The sequence below is a fragment of the Homalodisca vitripennis genome, chromosome 8 (genome assembly GCF_021130785.1).
Source record: "Homalodisca vitripennis isolate AUS2020 chromosome 8, UT_GWSS_2.1, whole genome shotgun sequence".
In the NCBI taxonomy this organism is placed as follows: Eukaryota; Metazoa; Arthropoda; class Insecta; order Hemiptera; family Cicadellidae; genus Homalodisca; species Homalodisca vitripennis.
Window position 1 is genome coordinate 128,416,974 of NC_060214.1, and position 21,326 is coordinate 128,438,299.

At 37.3% G+C, this 21,326-nt stretch overlaps 1 protein-coding gene across 1 annotated transcript in view; it reads right to left on the minus strand.

Moving 5' to 3' along the window:
- Window positions 1–21,326, minus strand: part of LOC124368370 (protein HID1-like) — a 61,188-nt gene that overhangs the window by 13,681 nt on the left and 26,181 nt on the right. The window contains exons 12-15 of the mRNA XM_046825654.1: window positions 19,845–20,056; window positions 7,876–8,097; window positions 6,309–6,439; window positions 3,251–3,409 (exon numbers count right to left, since the gene is read on the minus strand). Coding sequence (XP_046681610.1) covers window positions 3,251–3,409; window positions 6,309–6,439; window positions 7,876–8,097; window positions 19,845–20,056 — 724 coding nt within the window. The remainder of the gene's footprint in view (window positions 1–3,250; window positions 3,410–6,308; window positions 6,440–7,875; window positions 8,098–19,844; window positions 20,057–21,326) is intronic.

Here is a 21,326-nt window from a genome sequence, read left to right on the forward strand (position 1 = left end):
CCACATGTAAGTGCTGGAACCATGTTGTGGTGCCAGAGTTGGCCTGGTACTTGCGTATCAGGATTGGGGTGTGGAACTCGGCAGCAACCCTACAAGTGTTCCATGCTGCAGGAACTTGAGTATCTCACACTTGTAATATTTATAAATTTCAACACTAACTATTATTATTGTACCTCAGGTATATGACGCCCCACATGTAAGTGCGGAACCATATTGTGGTACCTTGGAGTTGGCGTATCAGTGATGGGATGTGGAACTGGCAGCAACCTTACGAGTGTTCCTGTGTGCTGCAGGAACTTGAGTATCTCACACTTGTATATTTTATAATTCAACACTAAACTATTATTATTGTACCTCAGGTATATGAAGCCCCACATGTAAGTGCGGAACCATATTGTGGTACCTGAGTTGGCATATCAGGATGGGATGTGGAACTGGCCAGCAACCTTACGAGTGTTCCGTGCTGCAGGAACTTGAGTATCTCACACTTTGTATATTTATAATTCAACACTAAACTATTAGTAATTGTATCCCTCAGGTATATGCGACGCCCCACATGTAAGTGCGGAACCATGTTGTGGTGCCAGAGTTTGGCCCTGGTACTTGCGTATCAGGATGGGATGTGGAACGTGGCAGCAACCTATACGAAGTGTTCCGTGCTGCAGGAACTTGAGTATCTCACACTTGTATATTTATAATTCAACCACTAAACTATTATTATTGTACCTCAGGAATATGACGCCCCACATAGTAAGTGCGGAATCATATTGTGGGTACCTGAGTTGGGCGTATCAGATGGGATGTGGAAACTGGCAGCAACCTACGAGTGTTCCGTGCTGCAGGAACTTGAGTATCTCACACTTGTATATTTATAATTCAACACTAAACTATTATTATTGAACCTCAGGTATATGACGCCCCACGATGTAAGTGCGGAACCATGTTGTGGTGCCAGAGTTGGCCTGGTACTTGCGTATCAGGATGGGATGTGGAACTGGCAGCAACCTTACCAGTGTTCCGTGCTGCAGGAAACATGAGTATCTCACACTTGTATATTTATAATTCAACACTAAACTATTATTATTGTACCTACAGGTATATGACCCCCACATGTAAGTGCGGAACCATATTGTGGTACCTGAGTTGGCGTATCAGGATGGGATGTGGAAAAACTGGCAGCAACCTTACGAGTGTTCCGTGCTGCAGGAACTTGAGTATCCTCACACTTGTATATTTTATAATTCAACACTAAACTATTATTATTGTACCTCAGGTATATGAAGCCCCACATGTAAGTGCGGAACCAAATGTTGTCGTACCTGAGTTGGCGTATCAGGATGGGATGTGGAACTGGCAGCAACCTTACGAGTGTGTTCCGTGCTGCAGGAACTTGAGTATCTCACACTTGTATATTTATAATTCAACACTAAACTATTATTATTGTACCTCAGGTATATGAAGCAGCCCGAAGCTCTCCAGCGCGGCCACAGCATGTAAGTGCCGGAACCCCCAGTCCACATTTTGTGGTACCTGAGTTGGCGTATCTGGATGGGATGTGGAACTGGCAGCAACCTTACGAGTGTTTTCCATGCTGCAGGAACTTGAGTATCTCACACTTGTATATTATAATTCAACACTTAAACTATTATTTATTGTACCTCAGGTATATGACGCCCCACATGTAAGTGCGGAACCATATTGTGGTACCTGAGTTGGCGTATCAGGATGGGATGTGGAACTGGCAGCAACCTTACGAGTGTTCCCGTGCTGCAGGGACTTGGAGTATCTCACACTGTATAGTTATAATTCAATACTAAACTATATTATTAATGTACCTCAGGTATAGTGACGCCCACATGTTAAGTGCGGAACCATATTGTGGTACCCTGAGTTGGCGTATCAGCTGGATGGATGTGGAACTAGGCAGCAACCTACGAGTGTTTCCGTGCTGCAGGAACTTGATTATCTCACACTTGTATATTTATAATTCAACACTAAACTATTATTATTGTACCTGCAGGTATATGACGCCCCACATGTAAGTGCGGAACCATGTTGTGTGTGCCAGAGTTGGGCCTGGTACTTTGCGTATCAGGATGGTGATGTTGGAACTGGCAGCAACCTTACCAGTGTTTCCGTGCTGCAGGAACTTGAGTATCTCACACTTGTATATTTATAATTCAACACTAAACTATTATTATTGTACCTCAGGTATATGACGCCCCACATGTAAGTGCGGAACCATATTGTGGTACCTGAGTTGGCGTATCAGGATGGGATGTGGAACTGGCAGCAACCTTACCAGTGTTCCGTGCTGCAGGAACTTGAGTATCTCACACTTGTATATTTATAATTCAACACTAAACTATTATTATTGTACCTCAGGTATATGACGCCCCACATGTAAGTGCGGAACCATATTGTCGTACCTGAGTTGGCGTATCAGGATGGGATGTGGAACTGGCAGCAACCTTACGAGTGTTCCGTGCTGCAGGAACTTGAGTATCTCACACTTGTATATTTATAATTCAACACTAAACTATTATTATTGTACCTCAGGTATATGAAGCCCCACATGTAAGTGCGGAACCATATTGTGGTACCTGAGTTGGCATATCAGGATGGGATGTGGAACTGGCAGCAACCTTACGAGTGTTCCGTGCTGCAGGAACTTGAGTATCTCACACTTGTATATTTATAATTCAACACTAAACTATTATTATTGTACCTCAGGTATATGACGCCCCACATGTAAGTGCGGAACCATATTGTGGTACCTGAGTTGGCGTATCAGGATGGGATGTGGAACTGGCAGCAACCTTACGAGTGTTCCGTGCTGCAGGAACTTGAGTATCTCACACTTGTATATTTATAATTCAACACTAAACTATTATTATTGTACCTCAGGTATATGACGCCCCACATGTAAGTGCGGAACCATATTGTGGTACCTGAGTTGGCGTATCAGGATGGGATGTGGAACTGGCAGCAACCTTACCAGTGTTCCGTGCTGCAGGAACTTGAGTATCTCACACTTGTATATTTATAATTCAACACTAAACTATTATTATTGTACCTCAGGTATATGACGCCCCACATGTAAGTGCGGAACCATATTGTCGTACCTGAGTTGGCGTATCAGGATGGGATGTGGAACTGGCAGCAACCTTACCAGTGTTCCGTGCTGCAGGAACTTGAGTATCTCACACTTGTATATTTATAATTCAACACTAAACTATTATTATTGTACCTCAGGTATATGACGCCCCACATGTAAGTGCGGAACCATGTTGTGGTGCCAGAGTTGGCCTGGTACTTGCGTATCAGGATGGGGTGTGGAACTGGCAGCAACCCTACAAGTGTTCCATGCTGCAGGAACTTGAGTATCTCACTCTCGTCAGTCAGCCCCCTGCACAAGACCAGGAAAAGTTCAAGGCATGACTTGTCTTCTAGATATGCTGGTACAAATAGCGAAATTTGGTATTAAATAAAAATGTGCATCTTTAATAATGAATTGAAGATTTGCTGAATACAAATAGTCAAAACAGAATTAGTTACAGCACATTCTCCAGCCTTTTTAATCAACCTAACTAAATTTTATATTTTAAAACAATCATTTGAATTTTTAAGGAGAAACTTTTTGCAAATAAAATGGATGGTGATAGGTACTAGAAAGGTGTTCTTTTCAGATGCCTGCTTGCTAGATCCACTTTATAAAGGACATCTTTATGATTTTTAACAATATATAAAGATTACATAGGACATTTCTAATAGAGCCCAACAGTTTCAGCAAATTGCAATTTACTCACACTGCTTCTCCCAAAAAAGACCTTTCTAGATTTAAATGTAAAAACTGTTCAAGAATAAACAGAAACTGGTATACACGCATCAAGCTTACCAATCACCTCCAATATATCCAATTCGGTAGCTACCATTCCATTCATTCAATACAAAGATTCACATTTACTTGACCGAACAAGAGCTTCTAAAGCTGAGCACAACCGTATCCAACACCTTGGATCATTCTGTAGATACCCAAAATCCACGGTTGAGATCCAAATCCTACTGTTGCTACACATAACTAATCAGTCCACTTTGGTTTTATTACGTCATCTCTCACGTGCCTTTGATTGTGATCTCTCACGTGCTTTCGATTGCGATCTCACAAAATTTTGCTCAAGAAACTGGCTCGCTAAATCTTAGCTTGATGATAGGTGCCAAGTGGTTAGTTAGAATGGTGGAACATCTAGACCCAGCAAGATGAAACAGTGGCCCGAGAGCTCCTTGCTCTGACCTTTTCTCTTCTTAGTATCAATTAACGATCTGCAATACCATCTCTACGGTAATCTTGTACTCTCTGCAGATGACACAACGCTTTACTCTGGTCATTTGGAGACTTCTACTGCTGTGGAAAATGTTAATGTATTATTACAATTAGCAGCAGACTGGTTTTGTGGCAATAAATAAGTCCAAACTACAGGCCCTGATCGTTGGTCTTGGCAAGGGAATGGATGCCATAAACACAGTTAAGCTGCTTGGCTGAACTTACTTGCAGATCTCATGTTGAGAAACTCTGTACTAGGCTAAGTAGAGTATTGTTCCCACACAGACGACTTAAGTCAGAAATACCTTTTTGGTGTATTTTAGACATGCCTACTTTTCATGTGCATGCATTTCACGAGGCACACAATTGCTTAATTTTTAAGGTAAATTATTTTTTTAGGAATCCCTTGGGAGTACTTGGAGATACATTGAAAAAACATACTGAAACTATTTTTTGTATAAAATTGTGGAGCAAAAAAAAACCTGGAAATCAGCCAATCAGAAATGACTATAGTATGTTTAGTAATTTCATGTTATAAACAACAACAGATTTTGCTATTTTCATTGATTCTGTCTGTTACATATCTCAATCGTGCTACTCTTTGGTTTGTTACACTTCAGTTTAAACAACAACAGATTTTGCTATTTTCATTGATTCTGTCTGTTACCTATCTCAATCGTGCTACTCTTTGGTTTGTTACACTTCAGTTTAAACAACAACAGATTTTGCTATTTTCATTGATTCTGTCTGTTACCTATCTCAATCGTGCTACTCTTTGGTTTGTTACACTTCAGTTTAAACAACAACAGATTTTGCTATTTTCATTGATTCTGTCTGTTACCTATCTCAATCGTGCTACTCTTTGGTTTGTTACACTTCAGTTTAAACAACAACAGATTTTGCTATTTTCATTGATTCTGTCTGTTACCTATCTCAATCGTGCTACTCTTTGGTTTGTTACACTTCAGTTTAAACAACAACAGATTTTGCTATTTTCATTGATTCTGTCTGTTACCTATCTCAATCGTGCTACTCTTTGGTTTGTTACACTTCAGTTTAAACAACAACAGATTTTGCTATTTTCATTGATTCTGTCTGTTACCTATCTCAATCGTGCTACTCTTTGGTTTGTTACACTTCAGTTTAAACAACAACAGAACAGTTACCTATCTTCGTGCTACTCTTTGGTTTGTTACACTTCAGTTTAAACAACAACAGATTTTGATTCATTGTTGCTGTTGATTCTGTCTGTTACCTATCTCAATCGTGCTACTCTTTGGTTTGTTACACTTCAGTTTAAACAACAACAGATTTTGCTATTTTCATTGATTCTGTCTGTTACCTATCTCAATCGTGCTACTCTTTGGTTTGTTACACTTTCAGTTTAAACAACAACAGATTTTGCTATTTTCATTGATTCTGTCTGTTACCTATCTCAATCGTGCTACTCTTTGGTTTGTTACACTTTCAGTTTGAGACAATAACTATTGTTTATGTTTTGTAAAATATTTCTTCTCTATATTTTATATGTTTGGTATCTTTATATTTTCTCTTTTAAGAATAATGCAACAAATAATTAGTGTGAAAACCAAAAAAAATTACCAAAGTGCCATTATTTGTGAAAAGACTACTTGAGAAAGCTTTTTGAGCCTTTATATCGTATTTCAGTTTTTTGTTCTGTTTGATCTTACACAAATTACTGATATGTGTACTATTTTATCTTATGTTCTGTACACATCACATGCATTACGATAAAAGACAAAAAATGTACATCTAATTACTTTTAATTTGCATAGTACAAGTTATAGTTCTTAAGCATGAACATTTAGCCTACATAGAAAAGAAGCCATCGATAAATTTATCTTTATGTAAGAATTTAAACATTAGGCTACCTAATAAAAATTCTTACAGGATAGGGGACTTATTGCTATTCCCAAAATTAATAGAAACACAAATATCAATAGTTAGTTCAGGAATGACTCACTTGTCGATGCAGATCTTCTCGACTTGAGGCACCAACACTTGCAGTAACCTCATGATGGTCTGCAGAGGCAGCTTGGACTTCCACGAGGCCACCCACTCCGAGGTGGGCACCCACTGGTTCCCTCCCACCGGCTGTGACCAGTCCACATTACTCATTACTATTACTGTACCAGCTAATCATGTCTTTCTACGGTAAGAATATAACCAACAGTAATATTACTCACACAATCTGTACACATTGAACTATTTACAACATAACTACTAGAAATTAGCACGCACCTGTCCACAGTGTGGCACACATTTTAGTAATAACAGAGCTTTCAAAATTACATGTAAGGACTGTCTTCTTCAATTTTTATTTCAATGCATGAACAATTGATCACTAACAAAAGATGGATGCCACTAGTGTTTAACATTATGAACACAATCACATTCATTACTTACTGCCGAGTCACTCACACTACTACTGAATCACTCATCACTATCCATACATCCCACAGATCTGGTGATGAATTTCTGCTGATTTAATGTTCCTTGCATTGTATTGCAGATGTCCATCTCACACAAGGCGGGATTATCATTAGTCAACTAAAAATAGCATCAACTCGTTTGTAACAGGTCGGGAGCAGTAGCTTACCTTGTATGCAAGAAATCAATGATACAACAACAACAAGAAATACAAACAGAATTTACTCTCTGGACGATATTATATTATGTACATTGGTACCAGCACAAAATTTATGTGTTTTTGGAGGACTTTTTCAGAGCTAATAATAAAAATAAATACTTTAACACTCAAAATCTACAACTAAATATTGTATTTCAAACTGTCAACTTATTAGATTTTTACGTTTTTAACTAAAACTCATCTCTTTATTTCTTATGATTTTAAAACAATAATCTCGAAAGACTGCAAAAATGGCTACCATTTCATGTTGTTAAATGGTGAACACCATAAATCGTTTTATGGAAAAAAAGAAATTATTAATGTAGGGCATAATGTATATTTAAAACATAACTCAAAATCTTATTTCACTATTTTAACTCTAGTCTGCCCTAGGATAGTCCGTTGCAGCGTTTATTCCAAGTACCAGATCAGACATTCTTGTTCCACATGGAATTGAGATCAAGACGAACATTTGAGATTTTTGGTATAATATAACAAGTGACTATCAAAGAATTGCAAAACTAAAATATTTTTAAAACTTTTGTGTCTCCTCACAAACTACACAGATTGACAATTGCGACTTAGGTGGGTTACTTGTTTTGCCATTTAAATTGTTAATGGGAAACATGGAAAACTATTTCAACTACTAGTAATCTAGAATTTATCAATTTAGTAGTTTGAGGATCGTCAATAGTTGCTTTGAAGTTTTGAACATTGCTATTTAAAAGTAAAATAATTTACGGATCCTCAGTTATGAACAATGCAATATTTTATAAGATTGTTTTTCACTAATAGATCAAGTGAGAATATTCCAACAATCAGTTCACTAAACCTAAATACTACTGTAAGTTCCCTGAGTCAGAGAGAGAGAGAGAGAGAGAGAGAGAGAGAGAGTACACACCAGTGACGGAGACCGATGCACTGTGGCAGCCTTGCTCTTGACAGGACTGTGAGGGGCCGACTGTGCTGGTGCCGGTGCCGGTGCCGGCTGTGCCGCTGTCTGGTCCGGTTCCGCATTACCATTGACTGCTGCCGTACTTCCCACATCCGCCAAGTCCCCCATCACGTGTCCGGACTCCTGTCCTGTCATCTTCTCTATACCTGGTGTGTCTGGCAGCGTTGCCTATTACAAATTGTCATCGAACATTAATCGTGCTCAAGTTAGTAAAGAATCAAATCATTTAATTGCAGTTAACAATATACATTGCATAGCAAACCTCAAGTTTCATATCTAATTTTTTGTTATTCATCCCACATCAAGGCCACATTCAAACTTACAACACTTAAACATTCATACCCCATTCATTCCATGCCAAATACGCCCACTTCCGGCGCTGGAGTGGTATCAACCTACATTGCGATGAATACGGCACATGAATATTGTATTAATAATAACCTTGTACTTAATGAAGACAAAACAAAACAACTGTCAATAGGGTGACATAAGAATGTTGTATCTGACCTTAATAGTCAGCCTATATAATTGATGTAAACTCTAATTATGTGTAAGTTATAGGGCATGAAATATCGATTACAGTAGACCCTCTATAATCTGGTCTCGTGGTTTAGCCGCTATTCACGTTGACAGTGCCAGTGTTATTCGTGCTATTGCTACTGTGCTTAGTGTTGTAGTTTGTGATTAATTTATATTTCAAGACAGTAACTGAAAAATGTTCCAGTGTAAACAAAAACATAAAACTTTAATTCTGCTTCAGAAGAACAAGTTTTTAAAGAGACATGATAAAGGCAATAAACTTGCTACGTGTCTGCTAACGATATTCTTGTTTTAAAGAGGCTTCAAGAGAAAGTATTAAAAGTGTCTTTTCAAGCCAAGAAACAACAAAAAAATCAAAAGTTCTCTTACTCCAGTGAAATAGACCTAACACACTGTAGGTTGAGGTTATGTTTACTTCCAGTGTGGGACAGCAATGATAAAAACCAATTATTACTTATGTAAAAAGAATATTTAAAGAACATGTTTTAATGCCTTTCATTTAAATTTAGCGCACACGTACTGTAATAGTAATTTTGAATAGTATTAAGTGTAATAAAACATGCGTTTTGAACATTTCAAGCATTTTTATTGATTGTCTGCTATTATTCTAGCGATACAGTGATTCGGCAGTGAGAGTCTACTGTAGTTTGAAATGAAATGAAATGAAATGAGAAACTTTATTTCACACAGAAATCATTAAATACATACATATTTGTAAGTGAAATATGTTCCCAGCAAAGGCATATGCCTGTGTGCTGGGAACGAGCTCTAAAAGTCTACTAAACAAATATAGCAAACATAAAGTATAAATAAAAAAATATAAGATACCTGAATTAATTCTAAGAAACAAAAAATTAACTCTTGTAATCAATTTATGAATAGGTTTAATATAACTTAAATTAGCGAATTAGAGATAGATGAGAAAAGAAAGGTAATACAATTTGGAGACTACTTATTTGATAAGCTAATTACAATGACCTAATTTGTAAAATTATGTAACACTATAAAATTTCGACATCCTTTCGTCCTGCATGTGAAACTATCAACAAATACAAGACGTGTAATATATACTATTACTATTATACACTTTAAATAAATGGTTAAACTTAATTTGTATTCTGATTATAGTTAGAAATAACAAATAACTCAGTATGATATAAATGTGAACTTTAATGATGATAAATTAATTGACATACAAGTTTGAATTTTGAAACAAGATGGAGGATACAATAATAATGGTAAATTTTTAAATACAGTTCTTAAATTTTAGGGCAGGGTGGTCGTGCTGGCTTAATGAAATAGAAATATTGGGTATTTTTTTTATAAAAGATATTGTAATTTTGAAAAATAATTGTTGTTAAATTTTAATTATATTAATTTTGAATTATTAGTCAAATCGAATGTTCCTGGGTTTTATGTTCTTCCAATGAATCACTATTAAACTTAAAAAGAATTTTCTCACCCAATGTCTGTCTTCTGCTTCTTTGTACTTCAGTGATAATAAGAATTTAATAAAGTAACCTTTCAAATACTGCTGAATAAATGTAACCAGTTTCTTTATTTAAAATAATAATCTTGCTTCACTTCTTCCAGATCCCTCTCTCCTCTTCACCTTTCAAATATCTGCTCTCTTCACTCTTCAACAATCATCCCTGCACACTGTATCACTGACTTTAGTTCACTTTATAACTTTTGAGTTTTATATGTAATAAGGTGGATTTTGATTAATTTTGATTTCGTATTTATTATTGTTTGTAGTTAAATTTGAGACAATTTATAAATAATTATTCCTTAATTATTATTACTAATAAATTTCTAAATTAAATTAGGCCTAAGTATTGAAATGAATGTGAGATGGGTGTATGAAATGAGTCATTACAGACGAATCAGCAATGTCTCTCTCTATATCTTTCTCACTCCTTTCAGTCAATCTCCCTCTCACTCCCTTTTACATTCACTCACACTCTCCTCCCAATTTCTCACTCATTCTCTCTCTCACACACACCCAGCCGCTCTCGTACACACACACACACCACACAAACACACACACCCCCACACACCACACCACTCGTTAGGAATATATAGAAACAATAAACCGTTCAACACCTTCTCTCCCCACTTCAACTAACCATTTGTTTACTAATTTTTTGTAACTATTTATTCTTAGGACATCGTTAACTTTAAGGTGTGCTGGTAAATTTGAATACAACATGTTAATTATGTAAAACGAACAGGTTTTGTTAATAGATTTCGATAATCTAGGAATCACAATTCCAATATTTTCCACTGAACGAGTAAGGTAGTGGTGGCCTATAGGTGTGAAAAGGGTAGACTTGTTGTCAAAAATATATAAAATAAAGGTTCTTACATAGAGTTGATTTATATTGAAAACTTTAAATTCATCGAAAATTAAGTTTGTCGGGTATCTTCTGTCTTTCTGTAAGATAGATTTAATAATAGCCTTTTGTACTATTTCTAATGGATTAATTACATTTTTATTTGCTCCACCCCAGGCGATTATTCCAAACTGTAAAACCGATTGAACATAAGCATAATACACACATTTAACAACGTTCAGATTAACCACCCGGCGTAAATTAGCTAAAACAAATATGAATTTCCTAAGCTTGTTCCTTATTGTAATGATGTGTGGGGCCCAACTCATTCTCTTATCAAATGTCACTCCTAAATACTTATATTCGTCCACACTCTCAACACACTCACACGTTGTGCAACCATCCATTCTGCCACAAGTATGTAACCTGAGTTGTAATCCCACAGGATCAGAAGAAGATCTAAGAGAGATGGCCATGTACTTAGTTTTTTGCGAATTGACAGTAAGCTTATTTTGGTCAAACCACCCCTTAACCGTACGGAGACCCTGTTCAGCATTATCATAAGCTTCATCCCAGGTCGAACCTTCGAATATAAGAGCAGTATCGTCAGCATAAAGAAATATCTTGCCATTATCTAAACTAACCCTACCTAGATTGTTCATATATATTAAAAATAGAATTGGACCAAGGGTACTCCCTTGTATAACCCCGTAATCAATTTCTGCTAATCTACTACTAACACCCATTATCGACACCAACTGACGCCTATCACTTAAGTAGCTTTTAAACCAATCAAGTGCTAAGTCCCTTATACCAGCCAAATAAGGCTAATATAATTGGTTATATTAACCAATTTTGTTAATAAAATACCACGATCAACAGAATCAAAAGCTTTCGCCAAGTCAATAAACACCATAATACATTTATTATTATTAGGGCCAATTGTTTCATGGATTTCTTTTGTAACCATAAATAAATTATCATTAATATTTTTATCTCTTCTAAAACCAAATTGATTTGAAAACAAGAAATTGTTCCGGGTTAAATAATCAACAAGCTGTAATTTAACACACTTATCAATGAGTTTAGCCAGAACACAAGCGAGAGTAATAGGCCTATAGTTAATGATCAAATTTTTTTTGCCACTTTTATAAATTGGAATTACTTTGCCAATCTTAAAAATATCTGGATATCTTCCCTGAGACAAACTAACATTAATAACATGAGTAATAGGCATTTTTAAATTTTGAAAATTACTTTTAATAACTTTTGTATGGATCCCATCGACGCCTGGAGCTGATCCCCCTTTCAGTTCTAAAACACTTTTCTCTAATTGTTCAAGAGAAACTGGAGAAAATTGGAATACAGAGTCTATCTGATAATCCTCGTCATTGACAACCACCTCCGTGACAGGAGGGATTGCATTAGCCAAATTACTACCCACATTGGCGTAGTACTCATTAAACTGATCAGCAGCTTCTAAAATATTATCAGTTTCACTTCTAGTGTTTCCAGATAAAAAATGTTCAACAGGAAACGTTTCTTTGGATTTAGAAGTTCCCATAAATTCTCCCAAGTTCTTCCAAAGTTCCCTTGCGTTACCTTTTGCCAATATAATTTTATTTCTATAGTAATTTTCTTTAGCACTTTTTACTAATGAATTTACCCGATTACGACAATTTTTAAAAGCCATTAATGCTAATGGGTTAAAAGGTTGTTTTTTTTAATTGTTTACTGAGTTTGTCCCTATTCCTGATTTCTTTAATTAAATTGTTTGTGATCCAAGGTTTGATTGCTTTGTATTTTGCAAGGATAGTTTTTTCTTTGGTACATTTTTTAATGATATTTTGTAAATTTGTAACAAGTAAACCCGCACTAACATTGACATCATCCGTTTCTACGACCGGAGACCAATCTAACTCGGATATAAGATGACCCACAGCTGTATCGTCAACAAAATGTATTAACTTTTTATTTTTCGATTTTGTTTTTTCTACCCAGTTTTTTAATTCTGTAATAATAAAAAAATGATCCGTCAGTTCGGATTGAATAACTGAGCTTGTTAACTTATTAATTTCCTTACAGTCTGTAAAAATATGATCAATACAACTTTTACTTACGCTCGTAACTCTTGTGGGAACAGTAATACAACCAATAAAACCGGACCCGTACAAAACATCTAGGTATTGTTGTGAGAGGAGATTTTGTGTTTCCTGTAGTATGCAACAGTTAATATCACCAACTAGAATAGGAATAGAATATTCTTTATTGCACATATTCTTGGAGAACAGGGTTAAAAAGTCATGTTTATGTTACAATTGGTGTATGAGTTAGTGCTTGTCAAAAATTGTGTGTTCTACATTAAACAAATTCTTGGATGGGTGAAAATTGGGTCGCTCCAGTAGCCAGTTTCTCAAGGAGGCTTTGAAGTTCTTTTCTGGCAGTCTTCTTAGGGATTCAGGTAGAATGTTGAAGAACATTGCTCCTCGATAAGAAGGTTTCCTCTCAAATAAGCTGAGATGATGTTGATTTAGGAGAAAAGTTGCTCCTGTGTCTGGTGTTATAGGAGTGTCCGTCTCCAGTCCTTGCTTGCCCTGATTTTATTGTATAGAGGATTGTCTCTTGGATGTAGAGTCCTACTACAGTCAGAATTCTCAGTTCTTTGAAGGCTGTTCGGCATGTGTCAAGTGGTCCTAGTCCTTTTAGAGCTCTAATTGTCCTTTTTTGTAGAACCAGCACCCTTTGGAGATTTGAGATTGTCGTGCCTCCCCAGGCTATCAGGCCGTATTTCAAGTGAGATTCAAACAACGAGTAGTATGCTGTCATAGCTACACAGTGTTGCTGATTTGTGCAATTCTCCCTTATTGCTTTAAAGACTCCTTATTTGACAGAGCTGGTTGATGTGTGGTTCCCAAGATAAATTTCGGTCCAAGGTGAGTCCTAAATATTTTCCGAATTCTATTGTAGTTACTTCTGGGAGGCCATGATAGTTATTTTGAGTAGCTGTAAAAATTAGTTGTTGGGTTTTTGATTCATTTAAAAACCAAATCATTTAGGTTGCAATATTGTTTAGCCATATTGAAAGCTACAAAGGAGTCAATGTCTAGTTGATCTTTGTTTTTGTTTGCTACAATAAGGGGCTGTATCATCGGCGTACATTACCATTTCACAATGGTTTTGAAGGTATTCTGGAAAGTCGCTAGTCAGAAGGATATACAAGACGGGTCCAAGAACAGAGCCTTGCGGCACTCCTCTGCTTACTGGTAGTGTTCAGATTTTACTTTTTTGACCGTGTTGTGTGTAGTGTAAGTAATTTCCACAATCTGTGTCCTATTGCTGAGGTAGCTCTTGAACCAGTCTATTTCTTTGTCAATGATTCCCAGAGTTTGCAGTTTTTTTGTAATGAGCTTGTGGTCTAGACAGTCGAAGGCCTTGGTAAAGTCCAAAAGTATACTTGGTGGCTATATATCCTGCTTCCAATTTATCAATGATGGTTTCAATTAGTTGGACCAGTGCTGTTTGCTGTAGATCTGTCTTTTACAAAACCATGTTGTCTCGGGAGTAAGAAGGTGGTGCTGTTTGAGATGGTCCAGTAGTCTAGTTAGCACTACTCGCTCCAGGATTTTGGAAAAAAGTGGAGATAAAGTGAGATTGGCCGATAACTGGTGGCTTCATCAGTTGCTCCAGTCTTATATTTTGGGATATAATTTTTGCGATTTTCAACCGCTGGGAACAGTCCCTTGTAAAAGTGATTTGTTTTATAATAGTTGTTAGTGGAGTGATAATTTTTCATGTTTGCATTGTTTGACCAATTTAGAAGATATTTCATCGTCTCCTGTTGATGTTTTTGATTTTAAGGTGTCTATGATGTCTCCGACTTCTATTTCATTTGTTCTCCTGGAAAATTAGTCTTGGTATTTGGGATATGTAATTTGGTTCTATTGTGTGTGTTGTTCGTTGTTCATTTCCTTTGGTATCAAGTGTTCTGTCAGCAATTGTAGCAAAGAAGCTATTTAAGTAATTGGCAATGTCTATTGGAGAGTCTGATGCGTCTAGTCCTGTATGTTTTAAGCGTTCAAGTTGAGTTTTTTCTAATCTCTCTTTTCTTTCATTATTAATCACTTTTCCACATGGCTTTTCATTTGTTGTCAGATCTTTCAATGTAGGAGGAGTTAAGCTGTTTTCTTAGTGTTTTTAGTTTTAAGTCGTAGGATTTTTTCCTTTGGGCTGTTTCTTTTTTGTCGTCAGAATGGCCCGTAATGTGTTCTTGATTTAGTGCCTCTAAGTATGCGTTTTTTAGCGCCTGGCTTTCATCATCCCATATATTCTTGGTTGGGATTTCTTTTATGTTTTACTATTTTAAGAGGGCAGGCTATGTTCATTGCAGATTGGAGGATCCATGAAACGCTTTATAAGCAGCATCCACATTGTCTGTGAGCATAACTTGTGACCAGTCCTGTGCTTGTAGATTATACCTCAGTTCTTCTACGGTTCTTGTGTTAAATTGTCTTCTGTATGATTGTGTCTGCGTGGGGCTTGTCATGTTTGTAGAGATAAAGCATAACTGGGCAGGTGGCAGTGTGATCTGAGAGGCCTGTTTTTAGCACTCTGGTTGATATTTCAGTTTCGTTAATGTTTGTGCATATGAAAATCTATAGAAGTCTTGCTGTGACTGGTTATTCTTGTAGGGGGTAGGTGAAGTCTGCGCTCAGTCCATAGCCGTGAATCATATCGTCCAAGTTTCTTCTGTCGTGTTGCTTGCCACCAGGTTGTCTACATTGACATCCCCTATTACGGAGTACCGGGTTTTTAAAGATGTTATTTTGTCCAATTCAGATGATAAAATATCTAAATGCTTCTTCCAAGTTGCTACTAGGTGGCTGTATAAACCTAAAAGGTGCAAGAATCCTTGTTTCATCTCAATTTTCAGAAGGATGGTTTCACATATAAGTTCTGATGTGGTTCCTGATAAGGATATTACTGTAATTTTTATTTTTAAGGTTTAAGTTTGCAAAGACAGCCACTCCACCTTTTCTGTGTTGTTGTCTATTAAAGCTGCCTATAAGTCTGTAGCCAAGGATTCTAGTGCTCTCCAGCTTTTCGTTGTTTAAGCCATGGCTCAGTAAGTATTAGTAAGTCTGGTTTGTTGTTGTGGAGAAAATGAGCAAGTCTGTCGGTTTTGTTCTGAAGGCCGTCAATATTTTGGTGTGCAATCATGAGTTTCTGGTGCTTATTTCTAGGTTTGGAAAAATTTATATTTTGGGGATTTTTATTTATTTTTGGTTCTTGTGCTGTTGCTAATTTCGGCTCAGCTATGTCCTTGTGGACTTGATTTTGGTTTTGTCTATAAAAGTGTCAAGTTGGTGGGGTCGCATCTGTGAAGAGGTTTGAGTCTGAGGTCCTGGTTGTGTAGGAGACTGGTTAGGCATATATGAGGTGGCAGTTTCACATAATGCAGAGGGTTTGCCGTATTTTTTTACATTGTCTTTATAAATGTTTTATTGTCCTTGTACTCATCAATGTGACGGTTGAAGAACTCCTCGATACTTTCTCCTTCTTTTCTGATTTTTGCTAAAGCTGGTGGTGATCTTGAGATCTTATGGGAAGATGTGGAAGGTGAAGTTATTTTAAGGCCAGGCATTGGTGATGTTGGTGTCGTCAGAGGACTCGTTTTAGAGGCTATGTCGCCCTGGTTGTTTTCTTGAGTCCTGTCCTTGGAGTGTTGCAGCCTCATTGCATTTGGCAACTTGCAAAGCTACACTGAACTGAGTCTTCTTTTTGTTTTTGGAGATTTTGTTTGATACATTAAATTTAGAGCAGTTATTTTTCTGACTTAGATGTGATGTCATTTTGTGGGGATTTGGGGTTTTGAGAGCAAGTTTTCCCAACTTGTTCTTTTAATTTTTGTATTTCACACTCTATTTCATATTGCCTTCTTTTAAGGGCAGTCAATTCGGTAATTGTTATCAATGGTAAGAGTGTCTTCTCCTGTATGTGAGCATGTTTGAATACCAACGTCCCGATTGGTAGCTTGAGGGGATTACTGATTTTATTGACTCCGATTTGGAAGTGAGTTCTTTTATAGTTTTTTCTAAGTTAAAAATTGTTTTCTCTAGATTTTCAATAAGTTTGCGTTGGTTGTTGTCTTGTTCTTCAAAAATTCTTCGAGCTTTGTTTAGTTATTTCTCTCTTTGTCTAGCTGGCTCTGTAACTTTGCCAGTTCTTGGTGTAAATTCTCGACTTTGCTTCTATATTTTTCTTCAGTTAGCTCCATTTTCTCTGTCTTTTCTGAAGTATCTGCCAGCTCCGCCTCGAGTCTCATGCATTTTTCAAGCAGCTTATTGTTTTCTGCTTTTAGCTTTGTATTCTCCTGTAGAAGGACACTACCTCTGCCTCAGCTGCAAGAGATAAAGACAAATTGAAATTGGCTTCCTCAGGATTTACTAGATTTTGTATTTTTTCTCCACGATAGTATGAGTGTCATTTGCAAACGATTTGTTTTCAGTGAGACTGTGCTCCAATTCTTCTTTTAATGAGTTGTTTGCTAGGCCGGTACTGCTCACAGTTAACCCTTGTGTTTTGGGGGTGGGAGCTGCAGAGCTTTTCTTTTATGTTAGGTTGGAAATGTTCTTCACCGGTGCCTTGGAAAACTTCCTCTGCTCCTGATAGTGGTGCACGGTCTATGTGAAGTATAGTGGTTGATTCGGGGTTGTCTAGTATTGGGAGATTATTCATAACTTGGTTAGAGTCGAAGAGGATTTTGGTTGGGGATGGAGGAGAGAGATGTTGCGTTTCTGCATTTCCAGTTTGATATCTCTTTCTTTGTGAGTTTTGTCACTTGTCTTTCTGTAAGATTCACACAACCACCATGGTACCAGAGGTTGCAGGTGCCTGTGCATAAAATACTGGAGTATTTTACCCCAATACCACACTCTCCACAGGGGTAGTTTCGAGCCTTTGCTCTGGTGTTTGGCATTATCTGGTGTCCTTTTACAGTGGGGCTGTGTGAACGGATAAAAACAGCGAAGTAATGATTTCTGCTCCTTCATTTAGTGGTGGCAATATGCAGCACAGATATGTAGCATGCAACTGTCCAGTGCATGCGATCCCTGGGCCTATCATTACAATATACCTCCAGGTCTTGAATAAACAATTGTAGGTCAAGGTCAGGGGACGGACTACGATACACTGCGAGTAAACAAAGCCGCTCATTACCTACAGATAAGTTTATCTTTATACTTGTGGCCCCATGCATTCTGACTTCCTCATGCGTAATACTGAAACACTTTCGTACATAGACAATCACACCATCATTTTGATTTCTGCTTACTTTATTAACTATGGCGTCATACCCATCCACACCAACAATCACACCACTTTCATCCAACCAAGTTTCCGTTAACACTATGATATCAAATGTCACATTAAAACTGTTTAAAATAGTTAAAAACTCGTCTATATGTTTATTATAGCTTCTAATATTCACATGCAGGATCGATAAGTTACCACTGGACTGATTGATACCGTTAGACAAATAAAACTGATTTAAATCTTCATATTCAAAAATGCTAATATTCCTGTACTCCGCTAACTCTTCTAAAAACTCTATTGTGGAAAAAAAATTAAATTTATATAAAAATAAAGAATAACTCAAACAAGAATAAGAAAGAGTAAAGAGGACTTAAACTGTTTGATAGCGAATGAGCTGCCTATCCCATCCACACAATAGAAAAACTACCAAATATCCCGCTACTTTTTTATTATTTGAATGTAACATTGATCTAAGCCTGGCTTAAGATTTTACACTATTATTTTATATGTATATATGTATTTCATTTTGTACAGTTATAAATAAATAAAATCATAGCTATACTAACAATTTACATGTTTATTTTTAGAGAAGTTTAGAAAAATACTAATAAAATAAATAATCCTAAGACTTATTTATTAATCGTTCAGTACAAACACTGATTCTAACTTACAGAAGTTGCGCTCTATACAGCAACCCGTATGTACTATGTATATACTAATTACATATACATATACACACACACACACACACACTATATATATATATATATATATATACATAGAGCACCAGAAAAAACTTTTCTTTTTTTTAACTTGTGTAACCAAGATTACTATAGGTACCTATGCAAAAAAAATCCTAATAATCTTGAAATTAACTTCAACACTAATTCTACAATCGACTATACTTGAACTATTAAGATAAAATTAATTAATTATATATTGAGATAGCAAGAAATAAAATGTAACTATGTTAACACTTCCTTACCAGTTTACAAGATTAGCTCTAATCAAAAATACGTTGTATTTTCCTTCTAAGTAAAACTTGATTAAAAAAAGAACATACCTACATATTTTAATTGTACTCCTGAATTCCAGAATTTGTTGTTTAGTTAATGAAAAAAAAAAAAACAAAATACACCTACGGAATTACCGAGCACAAAAACGATATTCCTCATTAAATTCTTAAAATTTCAGAGAAAAATAAGTTATTAGACTTATAACATTGAGAAAATAAATGAACATTTAAAGATATTTGATAATATTTTTAAAAGTAAGTAATTTGCTAACTATAACTAACTACAACTAATATTGTTGTTGTCGTTATTAACTTTCTCTTTAACTTTTTATGATTTATATATGCAAATATGGTATATAAGTACTCATTAGTAAATTATATATAAGAAAACAATATATATCCTCAATTAGCTCCAGATTAAAAAATGTATGGAAAATACGAAAATAAAATGCTTACGTTACATTGTGATGAGCTATAGGCCTATCCTGAAGTCACATTGTCCTCTAGTTACTGTCCTCTAGCTCATTTAGGCTGCGGAAAATCCTTACTGCACGAGAGTTCTCACTTTTCCGGACGAGATCTTGCCGTTGCTGCACCAGGCGTACGCTAGCTTGTTCTCTCTGACCACGGTTGCACAGTTGCACGGTTTTTACCAGAATTAGTTTAATTAAATATAATCTATGATATAAATAGCTGACAAACTACTGATGTACCTTGAGAGTGCCGGGTTCAGCTGGCAGGGCAGGTCTGGACCCCTCCATGCTGGGCGTCTCGGGAGTGTTGTCAGAGTCATGGGTGGATGGTAAGTGCTTACGCGTCCGTTTGGTCAGACTCTTGGCAATGGTGCCGTAGTCGCTGGGTAGGCTGGCCAGAGAGTGAAACACTTGGCGCTTCCGGATAATCGTGTACACCAGGTTAGAGTTGCCTGCAACATCATCATTGTCACTGAGCACAAGACTTTACCTATGGTTTGGTCAGACTCTTGGCGATGGTGCCGTAGTCGCTGGTTAGGCTGGCCAGAGAGTGAAACACTTGGCACTTCCGGATAATCGTGTACACCAGGTTATAACTGATGCAACATCATCATTGTCACTGACCACAAGAGTTTACCTATGGTTTGGTCAGACTCTTGGCGATGGTGCCGTAGTCGCTGGTTAGGCTGGCCAGAGAGTGAAACACTTGGCACTTCCGGATAATCGTGTACACCAGGTTAGAGTTGCCTGCAACATCATCATTGTCACTGAGCACAAGACTTTACCTATGGTTTGGTCAGACTCTTGGCGATGGTGCCGTAGTCGCTGGTTAGGCTGGCCAGAGAGTGAAACACTTGGCGCTTCCGGATAATCGTGTACACCAGGTTAGAGTTGCCTGCAACATCATCATTGTCACTGAGCACAAGACTTTACCTATGGTTTGGTCAGACTCTTGGCGATGGTGCCGTAGTCGCTGGTTAGGCTGGCCAGAGAGTGAAACACTTGGCGCTTCCGGATAATCGTGTACACCAGGTTAGAGTTGCCTGCCTGCAACATCATCATTGTCACTGAGCACAAGACTTTACCTATGGTTTGGTCAGACTCTTGGCGATGGTGCCGTAGTCGCTGGTTAGGCTGGCCAGAGAGTGAAACACTTGGCGCTTCCGGATAATCGTGTACACCAGGTTAGAGTTGCCTGCAACATCATCATTGTCACTGAGCACAAGACTTTACCTATGGTTTGGTCAGACTCTTGGCAATGGTGCCGTAGTCGCTGGGTAGGCTGGCCAGAGAGTGAAACACTTGGCGCTTCCGGATAATCGTGTACACCAGGTTAGAGTTGCCTGCAACATCATCATTGTCACTGACCACAAGAGTTTACCTATGGTTTGGTCAGACTCTTGGCGATGGTGCCGTAGTCGCTGGGTAGGCTGGCCAGAGAGTGAAACACTTGGCGCTTCCGGATAATCGTGTACACCAGGTTAGAGTTGCCTGCAACATCATCATTGTCACTGACCACAAGAGTTTACCTATGGTTTGGTCAGACTCTTGGCGATGGTGCCGTAGTCGCTGGTTAGGCTGGCCAGAGAGTGAAACACTTGGCGCTTCCGGATAATCGTGTACACCAGGTTAGAGCTACCTACTTCTGGCACTTCACTAATCAGAAGAGTTTACTTAACACATCTTTAATTAATTTAATTTACACCTTTCCAGTGGAATCTA